A 12,993-nucleotide genomic window follows, 5' to 3' on the forward strand; every position below is an offset into this window, starting at 1 on the left:
GATTCGTCGGCCTCCCTCCTGCATTCGAAGAAGTAGGCTCTGAAGGGACCAACATAGGCGAGAAATCGACAAGAAAATCTTTTTTGCACCAATCGCTATATTTCGCGAAAAAACCGTTTTTACAGTAATTAACTGATTCAAACTTCTTTTTAAAATTCGACAACCAAGCATGTCGTATTTTAGCCGCTACGAAGTCAATCTTCTCATCCGAGAGGTTCGAATATTTGTTAGAGTCTTGGATGGAGAATCCTTTATTGAATGCTATGTCGCATAGGACGCTATACGGAATCACCAAATCGGACATTTTCCGTTGCAATACCTGTTCAAAAAACGACAAATCTTTCAAGCTCTTGTTTCTAAAATATTAAGTGAGAGCACATTCATTTAAACAGGATAGCTGTTAATAACAACCTTGAAATTAAACAATCTGCTTCCCCTAAAAAGAAGGAACCGACAGATAGAAAATGAAAGATCTCACCAAGAAGAAGGATTAAGAATAGACAAGAAAGAAAAGCGGGAGTTGAGAAAGTATCTGAACGGGACTTGAGTTGCGCCCAGGGTGTTGAGAGAGGTTGCGCAAAATGAAGAGAAAAGTCTTCTTAAGCCGATCATTCTGAAGGGATTTTTAAATTTGAAGAATATCTGGTTTTATCCCCATCATTCAAGATTTTTGCTTTTTTTTTAAACCACCCCAAGAAATCACTTTTATATGAACTAGAGATGACAGGTTTTAAAGCATTTACTCTAAAAAATTGATTTAGAATTAAATAGGATCATAGCTGAATTTTGCGTAAAAAATGCTTATTTTAAGGAATATTTTCTACAAGATAAAAATTCTGTTTTTAGCGTGCTGTAGCAATCTTATAAATGAATGACAGTAAAAAATACTATTGACTTATGTTAGTGTAAACCCTTAAGTGTTGGAAAGTAGCATTTTTTTGAAAATAAATATTCTTCGGAAAATGGGGTTTTTGCCGCTAAAAAACCACTGTGCGGCGTGAAACTCATAGCGCCTACAAGACTGTCGGTGTACTTCACGCATTGCGCCAAACACGGTGCGGTCTGCGCGGCGCGGCGGCGGAAGTTAAAATCATTAAACCGCATTCATGCTTGTTCTTTCATAATTTTTTCGTTCATTTCTTATAAATGGAGGGCCTTCTTCACACACAGATAGGTTTACGAGACTTAACTTTCGCGCAAAGTTCCAAGAACTTTTGCTAGTAGTGTTGACAGGGCTTTCCCAAAAAATGTGTTCAACACAAGTAAACGCGTCCTATGCACCTCCATGTATGAAATCAAAAGGAACTGTGTGCATTGGATTCACGTGTTACATAGTTCCTTTTAGCCTAAATGCGTATAATTTACCATATTATATTGGAAATAGCTCCGATAGAGGCCCCTCTGAAAAGTAGAGGAAAAGAATATTATTTTGACTCGTAGATCACATTTCTGCAGTTAAGTGGTTAAATCCTTGGACATCCTGTAGGTTGGTTACGCAGATTTTATTGTTACAGTTTCCTAGGGAGCATTTTTTTTCATATGACCTTTCGCCACTTTAGCACGTCAGCTTTACTTATGTGTACTTTACGACAAGGCGTCGCCAATAAAAGCTCTGGAACTGTTACCTTCGAGTGTGTAAGATGTGCATAAACATAATGAAAATTGTTACAGAATTGAAGTAAGGTGCCAATGTGCTGTAGGCACAAGTTTTACAATACCACAGCCTTTGTATCGTAATAAAATAAATACTAACTGTCATGCTAAGGAAGAACGTATGAACATTCGAGAGTTAACGAATTTCCCCGAGTAAAACCTTTATTTTTCAGGAAAGTTATGCATATTTTTCCTTTACACTTTCAGATATTCTAGATTATATTTTGTAATTGATGTAAACTGTAATTGATGATTATAATTATGTAAACATATAATCACAATTTTCTCAGTGAATTCGCTTTTTACTGGAGGAAATTTAGCAACGTCTGAGGGTTCATAAGGCGTTCTTCCTTAGCACGGCAGTATAGTAATGCATACTTTCATTGTTTCAAATCAGGGTGATTACGCCCACACAAACTTTTCCCTATACTTCAAATCTGTGTAGCAGTCACTATGAATGGAACCGCGTCTTTGCACCGGAATCGTTCCGTAAATTGGACGTATTTCTATCAAACGGAACTATGTGCATTAAGGCATGAGCCCTGAGACCCATAAGAATACACGCATAACAGGGCTCACGTCATATTGCACATAGTTCCGTTTGATAGAAATACGTCCAATTATCGGTGCTGATATTAGCAGGCATTCTTCGTGTAACTCACGTGTGGTCGATTCCCTCGGTATGATTCAGTTCCTTACCTACGCAAGGTATTACACCATCAATCATCGAGTAACGGCATGAAAGATTTAATGGCAGTTGAATGTTAAAAAAATGCGATGACAATACTTCCTTTACCCATATGGTAAGCGAGGGAGTGAACATTCTCGCTTTAAGGGTGATCAAAGTTTTTGCCATCATCTGCTAGACGGTTCTTCTGTCTTAACCACCAATTCCATCAATAGTTCTTTCCGTGTCCCGGAGAAAATGTGTCATGGATGATCTCTATATGTAGATCATATTTGGAGGATGGAAGAAATCGGCGACACAGCACTTCTTTCCACATCGTGCTGAGCAATTATTAGTGAATGATTACAGCTTTATCATTTTCCTATTCAGCTCATAAGTCAAAGCAAAGTACTTTTGTAGTAAACACATGGGTCGAGTATATTTTGAGTGGCATTCATGTTTATCACCAATCACAATGCAGCAATAAACATTATTTACTGTCCATAGAACAAAATCTACATATATAAATCGATATTTGAGTGTGATTCCGAAGTGCACTCTATTTCGTCTTAAATCGTTGACGAAATGTCCTATAACCGACGGATCTCATTATTTTTAGCTAATCTACAAGAATCAAGCATCAAAACACACTTCTGTGGCCAGTGCAACCCATTGAAGTGAGAGGTAATTTGTATACTTACTGTGAGGATATACACGGTTATTCAAAGATCTTGTCTCTATAGTTTCAGCAGCTCTAACTATGTAACAGTATAACATCAGTTAATAGCGTGCTCGGGTCATCACACCGCTGACGTGTAAATCAATTTCCGGTGTAAATCAATTTCCCTGGAATCCCTGGGAAGCATATAGTCTTATGAACGATACGTCTCATTAAAGAAGTAGATCTGCGTCCTAAAGTTAAAGAGCCATGGTGTGTGGTTTCTATTGCCGAATTTATCTCACCACTCTTCGCTTACTAAGTACTAATGATTTGCTACGCAATTCAGAAATCAACGTCACTAGCTAAAGTGACTAGCAGGCTACTTTGCTAAGTGACAGCTAATTTAAAGCCAAAAACTAAATTTCGACCATGCATTCCTATGAAAACCTAAAAACCCTCGTAAGATTTCTCGGAAATCCAAGCGGTAAAGGGAGTCGTATAAAGTTTTTCTGACCCGTCTGAGCTAATCTCAGCACCGCGGAAAACACTTCGCAGAAAAATCTGACGCAGTTTCCCCATCAAAACTGTCAATCACACTTTTTTCGGGGGGGGGGGGGGGGGAATCGGGATCTAATTTCCTGCGTTACTCCATCACGCCCACGCTTGAAAAAATTGCAGTATGTAAGAGCAAAAGGGCAAAACCATTAGCGTCACTTGTCAAGGATTGAAAATACGTCAAAAAATAGGGTTTTGACTTCCAGAGGAGGGTATAAAAGTGAGCCTCAAGATTGGAGCTTTCCAAGTCGAATTTGATCATGGGTGCCAAGATCAAAGTAGTGTTCTTCGCAACGCTAGCCGTTCTTTTGTTCCAGGTAGTTCCAATTTTTTTAAGTTTCTGGATACGGTTTTCTTTGTGGAAAGCGTATCTTCTATCTCCTTCAGTGCCGTAACGTGCTTTGCGATATATCGATTGATCTTCCATTTAAACCTGTGGGAAAGGATCGATAGACAGGGTGTCCGCAGCGAACACCATAATCATTACTACAAATCTTACTACAGCTTCAAATGGGGAAAATTTCGATAATCGATGATTCACGCCCTGCTGCCACTGATCTCCTTCTCTTATTTCGTCGTACCTCTGACGTAAAGGCGTATCTCTATCACCTCTTGATCCCCTTTAAGCATGTAGCTGTACAAAAAATAGGGCTCTAGTTGACATTGAGGTAAACTCTTACCTCTGAGGAGCGACGATTTGTCCCACAGATTTGCAAACTCCCAATCAAAACGATTTCAAATTCTCTGTGCTCTTTTTTCTCATTATTCGCAGGGAGAGCAACATGCGAATGTTTTTTGTGTCTTACCCTCTTCACTTGCACTGTATCCTAGCTCTTCACAGCAGTTTCGGTCATATCACTGTATGTCTTAACAGCAAAATCGAATTTTGTGGCAGATTCTCGTGATTCTCAAGATCGAAACGGTCGGTTGCCGGCTATTTCCAAAGCGGAATTCCACGAATTTTAAAAATTTCTTCGAAAAGTCTCATTACCTAAGATGACTTCTCATCTCTCATACGCTTAACTTCTAGGCCTTTTGAGTAATACACTGTTGGAATTGATAAGGGGTTGCCTGCTTATTCTGCAATGTCGGTCCCTACCGTATGGAATGGCAAGGTTGGGATTACATGCGGAATTAGGAGTTCCTTAACATTATTCGGCATGCATTTGTTGTTACCAACCCAGTAGAATGTCACGAGCTTTTCAATATCTTTGACATAAGTTGGCCAAAATGTAATTGATTTAACTTTCTCTACAGTTTTATTTATTCTTCAGTAAGCATCCCCGTGCAAAAGTTTCAAGTAATGAGGCTGTAATTTAGCAGGAATTATAACCTACTTGTTGGTCATTCTGCCATCCACAGAAAATGTGTCGAAACTCCATCAAAGATTAGCATTATCTCCATATAGACTGTTCTATTGCGGGAAATTCTGGTCACCACGATGCTTCATTTTGTCAATTGGAGTCCCCAGTGATTTAAAATACTACCGTTCCTCCAGAATTATGACGGCTTACTGATGTTTCTTTGGAAAGTGCGTCAATGTTTTTTTATCGTTCTGCAAGAGATCTCCTTTTTATCAAAGAAGGTGAATTTGACGAGCACTTGCTTTCAAAACTGTGTTTTCTATTTTATCGGAAGATAGTCCGAAATTTTCTTACTGAAATGTGTGTCTCCATAGGCAGCTAGTTGCTCCGTACTCCCTCGAAATTCCGACGAAGATGAACAGGTCCGTAAAGATCTCGACACCTTATTGACGCATCAAGAAGAAACTTTGGAGAGCATCGATTTGCATTTGAAAGACAGTTTTGACTTCATCGAATCAGCAAGGAAAGACATCAAGTCCGCCAACAGCTGTGATGAAGGTATAAAATAGCATGATTCCATTCAAAAAATTCTATGTTAAGAATGAAGGAGAGAAACATATTTAAAATCAACTAAGTACTTTACTACAGGAGTAAACGTCTTGATAGGCGGACATTCTCAACAGAGTAGTGATTAATCATACAACTGTGAAAGTAATTCTATCAATCAATTTTTACTATCTAGTAATGAATTTTCATTAGTGAATTCATTGAATTTCATTAGTAAACAACATACAACAGTTGAGCATACGGTGACTGCAGAAATCTATCAAACCTCGATGCATGCGTTTTGCGATTTTAACATTTAACTCGGAACAGAAGTATGATTGTCATCATACCTAATATAAAATGACCAAGTGCTGTTTTGCTTTAGTGCGAAATCCCTCTCAAACACAACGATGATTTTGTGCTTATGGATATTTAGCGTTTTCCTCTCTTGCTCGTGTCGTTTCCAGTGCGTGAAGCGTTGGATGAGGTAATGAATTTCCTGCGTAAGGATGAGGACGAATGCTCAAAGGAAACCATCGCGGCAATCTGCGGGAACTTGTGTTTGCTATCGAAATACGACGAGAAACAGAAAAACGAATGCCAAGTCAGCGATTCCCACGAAAAGAAGAGACAGGTCAGTAACGTCTCTCAATAAGATCTATGTAGTACTCGATAAAAATCAGCTTAGGGTATTACGAGACCGTTCGTAAAATACGTGACGATCCAAGGTTGGGAGGAGGGTCGAGGATAGCGTTACGCTTTTTTTGGCGCGTATACGTAGTATACCGCCTTTGCGATCGTTTCGACCCCCCCCCTCGATACAATAACCGAGTCCCCTAGTTCCTTACCGAAAAGTGACTACCGCGAACTTCTGAGATTTTCCAAAGCGTGTAAAAAGTTTACTAATCCGTCAATAATAATGATTAAAATTTGTTTCTCATTCTGGGGCTCGCTAGTTTATGTGTAATGAATACCAAGAGTCTACGTTTCTTGGTTTTTTTTAAAAAAACCTTAGAATGGGGCGCGCTGATTTAAAATATGCATATATAAGCGGAAGCAAGCGAACTGATTCGAGGATGGCTGACCAGTTCGGCACTCCTTGAATGAGAATTTCACTCACTCCGTTTTGTTCACAACGTTGCTTTGACATATCTCCACAACACTGTTATCCTTTTCAAAAGTTGGTACTCCTTGCTCTGATAGCCGGGGCCACCAGGATAGTGGTAAGTGCAATCTGTGATGAGCCTCGAGACTCATTAGACCATTTGCTAAACGTGGCTCATACAGGAGTCCACTAAGCCCTCTCGTCCCCACGCTCCTGATCACTGCGTCGGCGTCACGAAGAACAATGGGCCTTGGGTCCCAACGCGGCCGATACCCGTACCCCAATTACTCACGCTTCATTAACCATTTCACCGTCACGCTAGGATTCATCCAATTTTCAAAAAAAATTGTTTCGCATGTATTTAGCAATTTTTTCCTTACTCTCCGTTAAAACACAAATAAAAAGAGACCTCATTCATAAAAATCGGCCGAATAGAAGAGAAGTTACAGTAATCGAAATCCGAAGAAATCAACAAAACCTCGACTCCTCGATACGAAAAATAAAATGAAGGGGAAAAAAAGAAAGTATAAATTACAATTAAATATAATTGACCTCAAAATTTGACAAACAATTCATTTATATACCTAACGCTGAAAAAACTGGGAGAAATTACAAAAAATTTGCCTCTTGCAAGGGGCTTCTTTGTAAGAATTTTGACCTGAAGACAACGGTCGAATAACAGCAGTACTCCATACAATACACGGTGTGCCTGAACGAGTTAAACATTTTTCATACGTCCAAATCGAAAAATCTTTATATTTTTAACTACAATGTTTCTTGAATCGTTTAAGCAAAAAAAAAAAAAAAAAAAAAAAATTCCGTCGAGATTCTGGAACGCAAAGGCGCTTTAAAAGTATTCTGGGGCTATAATAGCTAAATCACCGGTAGTAAATTCGTTATATTATTAAAAAGAAATTGACTCCATAGTTTAATTCCTTAGTTTCTTGAATACGATTATTTTAAGCACTTAAACATTTATACCACCAATTTTAGCCATGGGGTGATTTCCTGAGAGCCGATAATATCACGAATTTCTCATAGAACCCCTCAACAGTGGCTTGCTTTTTTGGCAGCCGATTCGGCCATCGAACCGGAGTTTAAATGGAAGCTGATAATAACCCAAAGCTCTGAGAAAAATTTTGAGATGAGTATAAGAACGGTTTGTTGTAAGTAGCGAGGAGAGGCGGGCAAAGCGGCTAAAATCCTATCTAATTTTTACAGTTTTTCTGTTGAATTAATGTTGCCGCGGGCTTCTGACTGTCCACACATAGTTCTGTTCAGCATATCGATACATAAGTATTTACATTTTACATACGTAGAATCTAATTTTCACGTCGGGGAGTTGACATATTTTGATTTTTTCGATTTTATACGGAAAATTGATGGTTTTTCGGGATTGAAATTATTATTGTTTCATGAAAAATAAATGCACCCAAAATGACTATAGCATATTGATTCTTACACATTTGCACTCACAAAATTGGTTGGTAAATTCAACGAGTGGGTGCATCGACCTGGTATATCAAGTTTCTGCAATTTTTTACGGCAAATCAGTAGATTTTCGGGATGTAGATTGCTTACTTTCAATTCATGAATGAATAAAGCAACGACATGGTTGAACTTCTTTGCATGGAAAGACGTTTAAAATAACAAAATCAAGACGTATTTAATGCAATTGCATTTATATCGAGTCAATTTCTTTTCAATAATATAACGGGATTTTTACTACCGGTGATTTGGGTATTTTAGCCCCAAAATACCTTTAAATCGACTTTATCTTCTAGGAGTTCGACAGAATTTTTCCTTTCTTCGCTTAAATTATTCCGTAGCACTTTTCTTCAAGAATCTGATAAGATTTTGCTTGAGGCAGATCAAAAAACTTAAATTCGATCGAATAGCTTTCTACTTTCACAATACACGGTCTCGTCAAGGTGCGTCTTTGACCTCGCAGTGTTGGATCGTGAATTCTCTTTTTATGCTGTTTGCCTATTTTGAAATCTCTGTAAATGAAAACTAAAGGGGTTGATATGTGCGAGTTAATGACGCGCCTTATCAACACATTGTGTTGGAGTTCACTGCTTGTTTTTTCGTGTTATCGATTCCCGCAAAAAGGAGAGATAGGTCAGCAACCTTACTCAATAAGATTATTTTAAAATTTGATATAAATCAATTAAGTATTACGAAATCGTATTTTTAACCCATCTTAAGGACCGTTCCTGAGAAATAAACTTCGGTTATTAGAAGCGAATGTACGGTGTTCAATATCGGCCGTATTGTTCGGTTCACACGACCGCATCCTCGGTTCTGGGAACTATATCCTCGGTTCTTGCAACCGAGCATTTAAACCGAATCAAACTAACGCAAAAGCTCGGTTGCAGGAACTGAGGTTACGGTTCCCAGAACTAAGAGAGCGATCGAATGAACCGAACAACACGGCCGATATTGAACACTGTACTTTCGGTTCATATGACCGAACTTTTTTTCTTAGTATCATATAACGTCACGTGTCTAGAGATACGTGACGTTATATGGTTGAAAGAAAAGTCGAGGACAGCGTTGCGCTTTTTCCTTTTTTCGTGAAAGACAGGGATCTACGTCACAAAGGGAAGAGAGCGTTAATAAATTCGAAATTTAGAATTACTTTAATATTGAACGGACCCTTACCAATTAAATGCGATGAAACTTGGCGTGGCCCAAGCACCGAAAAAAAACCCGAAGTAACCTTCAAAATTTTTAAAATCGCAATTTTCTCGATTTTTGAAGTCCTCCTTCTCGCAAATTAAGTCGTCGGTATATCTTACCGTCCGTGACAGATAAAGAGAGATAGAAATTGATCAACGCTACTTTTCGCATGCGGGTGATTGATGAGTAACTTGATGAGCGAAAAACCAAGTAGAATTCGCTTGACGAATGTCGGATTGAGCATTTTGCCGCGCAAGTTTTTGCAAAATAGGTAAGGATCGCGAAAAACTTGCTCAGCTCTCAAGTCATCATTATTTAAGTCTCAGCGTTGACTTCTGAAAGTAGCTTTTAGACCGCAGGGAAGATCGCAATGTGTAGTCTTTAAAATACACGGCCTTCGCTGCTAGAGCTGTGGCGCGAAATTCGAATTTCAACAACTTTGCTGTCTTTGCTGATTGAGCACGGGGGGGAATTACATGTGCAGCCGCACGCGGTGCACTATGGTCCAAAACTCAAGAATAGGAAGAAATAAAGCGGATAATGACTGGAAGATCACAAGCGCTTCGTTGCTAATGTTCTTTAAGTCGCTAATTTCGAAATTGATGTCAATTTGCCAAGATTCGAACACCTATTAATTGTGTGCAAGTTTATGACACGCTGCGGCGCGGCGCGGAGTGCTGCCAGCTCGAAACGCGAACTGACGCCTACAAACCTAAAGGGATACTTCAAGCATTGTGCAATGCGTGAAGTAGCCCTTTAGGTTTGTAGGTATCAGTGCGCGTTGATCGCTGGCAGCACGCCGCGACGCGGCTCTCCCGGCGGCGGCGGGCGGGTGGTGAACGATTAATTTCGGGGAGAGCTCCCTGGCGGTGAAACTAGTATACTTGTAAACAAAATTGCTTATTTTATTTTCTTTAATTTTCGATTTTAAAAAGTACACTTTGGTCGTGTGAAGTAATCAGTGAACTATCAACGGTAGATGTAATGTAATAATGAAAGGCGGGTCGTGCGCCATGTGCGCTGCAGACGGCGCAGGGCGGCTCATGAAATTCTCCCCTGTGCTCTGTCGCGTCTTTGTCACACACAAATTTGACAGTCTGCTTTTGATATAATGAACATTCAGTCACTGCACTAAAAGCTAATAGATGTTCGTTAATAAAGAATTTGCTTGCATTGATTTTTTCGTTTTTATCAACAGCAGACCTTCGCGTCTTATTTGTTTTTTGCCAAGATTGGAAATTTGTCAAAATTCAAATTGCGCGCCACAAATCTAGCGACGGGAGCCAAAAGCAAAGGTCTGTCGGAAAGTTTTGTGAAAAGCATACCTACGTTTCACTTACGTTAGTTTTTTCCAACACATAAAAGCACAGTAATGCGTAATTTAATCGGCCATTCCCCAAAAGACTTAATCACCAAAAATGGATCTATGAGAAAAACGGTAATCATATCATCTTAATTGACCCGTTTTAAATCTTAGAACTCTACAATATGAAAGCAATTGATGAAATTTTTAATTAATCCGTGATTTAAAATGGGGCGTTTAATGCAGTTTCTACTGTTTTTCTTGTATTTTATATTTGGCGCCCATGTTGTTTTGAGAATGACCGATTCAGTTTTATCCAACGCCCAGTACGGGAAGGTGACGGCATTCACTCAGAATCCTCCTTTTCCATTCTAGGTTCCGTTGGAAGAAAGCGATTCGGAGTGCAATCTGAGCAAGGAGAAAGACCGAGCTTTGAAGAAGCTAACCAAGGCCAGAGGTAATTACGAGGGTGACATAAAGCGGAGTCGATGGGTATCCATAAAGGCGTTTGACACCATCTACATAGGCTGTCCCAAAACAACTGAGAGTAAGTCTGTATTTCAGAAACAATAATAGATATTGAAACGCGGTTTGTGGGAGGTTGTAGCTCATATCCTTAGCTATCCAACGAGCCCAAGATTAGCTCATTTGGTCAAAATTTCGCTGAGTTACAGCAATTTTTCGGAGGCGTGTAAAGAATAACCCTACAGGATTTTTGAGTATTTTTTTCCTTGTCTGAACTGTTGTTCCGAGAGTCGCGCAGTTGATCGCAACTTTGCGGATCACGTTGGCACTGGTCTAGATGCAAGTTCTAACATGTTTGCATGTGCTTTCATTGCATATCAGAGTTTTCTTCAACTTCCCAACTCAGTGAAGCCAACATTGTCTAGCGTTAATGACACCTGTTCTCGTTTGGTGCAATGAGTTCGCCCGCGGAGCTGAAACAAGAGCAACGCTATGCCATCCGTTACTGTGTTCGCCGAGGTTTAACTGCCTCTGATACCGTGAAAGAGATGTTCGTTGCTTATGGAGAAAATCGACTTGGGGAGAGCACCATTTATAGGTGGCATGCAACTTTTTCCGAGGGTCGCGAGTCGGCGGCTTTGATTCCGCATGGCGGCCGGCCGTCAACTTCTGCGGCGGAGGAAAGTGTCATTAACGCTAGACAATGTTGGCTTCACTGAGTTGGGAAGTTGAAGAAAACTCTGATATGCAATGAAAGCACATGCAAACATGTTAGAACTTGCATCTAGACCAGTGCCAACGTGATCCGCAAAGTTGCGATCAACTGCGCGACTCTCGGAACAACAGTTCAGACAAGGAAAAAAATACTCAAAAATCCTGTAGGGTTATTCTTTACACGCCTCCGAAAAATTGCTGTAACTCAGCGAAATTTTGACCAAATGAGCTAATCTTGGGCTCGTTGGATAGCTAAGGATATGAGCTACAACCTCCCACAAACCGCGTTTCAATATCTATTATTGTTTCTGAAATACAGACTTACTCTCAGTTGTTTTGGGACAGCCTATGTACAACGGGCTCGCGATTTTGAAAAATGTAAACGTGGAATTAAGAGGAGGTCAGCACCGCCCCAAAACCGAACGCGAGGCCCAGCAGATCGTTCGCGCAGCCCAAGATCTCTGGAATAACTTCGAATGTTTCGAAGACTGATCTGGTCCTTCGCGGAATCAATTACACGTGGACTGCATTTGCAATAAGGAGCTATTATTAGTTTTAAGAATTTAAGTTTTCCGTGGAATCCTGATTTGAAATTTCTAGATTACACTTTTTCATTCATGCATTCTCATTGCTTATATGTTCTTGAACTTTGCCCATAATCCTAGCCTGGTGTCCTAAATTCCTGAATTCATGGGACGGACAATAAATAGAATTAGGCCACATCGCAATGATAATAGTGACTCCCTTGAAGCGGTTAAATGAAATGCTATAGGAAATTAATTTTTGCGCAGAAATAACAGAAACAACACGCTGTATGTCGAAAACCAACCTATCGAACGATGACGAACGCGAGAAAATATCAGGGCCAAGAGTGAAGTGAAAGGGGAAAAAGGTAATGTGAGTCATTATTTTCTTCCCTTTGAGACAAACAACCTAAAATTCCGTAAAAGTACTTCTCTAATAACCGATATCTTTCCGATCCAAACTTTTGTGAAAATCCGGAACTTGGCAGAAAAAAGTCATATACATTGTTTTAAATTGTATAACCTTAACATTTCTTGCTTAGAATTCGGTAACATTCCAGGAATCATAGACAGGGAATGTGATGACTACGCAAGGTAATTTTTTTGACACAAAATTTCCTCCCAGCATCCCTAATGTAACATAATCCATCATAATGAAGAATCATTCAGAAAAAGTGCAAACATGCATCGGACACTATTGTAATTGTGCAGTTTTCGATGCATTCATTCGTCAATTAGAGACTTGTATCTTGATTTGGTAGCCCTCCAAAATATTCTAATTTTATGAGTCAATTTTCCCACTTATGTTTTGCGA

At 39.5% G+C, this 12,993-nt stretch overlaps 1 protein-coding gene across 1 annotated transcript; it reads left to right on the forward strand.

Annotated features, from left to right (window-relative positions):
* The first annotated feature begins 3,710 nt into the window (after positions 1-3,710).
* On the forward strand, positions 3,711-12,557 carry LOC109036075 (uncharacterized). The gene is made up of 4 exons (XM_072304233.1): positions 3,711-3,853; positions 5,215-5,398; positions 5,854-6,020; positions 10,852-12,557. The coding sequence occupies exons 1-4, from the start codon at positions 3,797-3,799 to the stop codon at positions 11,047-11,049; spliced, it is 606 nt and encodes a 201-aa protein (XP_072160334.1). The 5' UTR covers positions 3,711-3,796; the 3' UTR covers positions 11,050-12,557.
* Positions 12,558-12,993: the final 436 nt, after the last annotated feature.

Source organism: Bemisia tabaci, chromosome 9 (assembly GCF_918797505.1).
Source record: "Bemisia tabaci chromosome 9, PGI_BMITA_v3".
In the NCBI taxonomy this organism is placed as follows: domain Eukaryota; kingdom Metazoa; phylum Arthropoda; class Insecta; order Hemiptera; family Aleyrodidae; genus Bemisia; species Bemisia tabaci.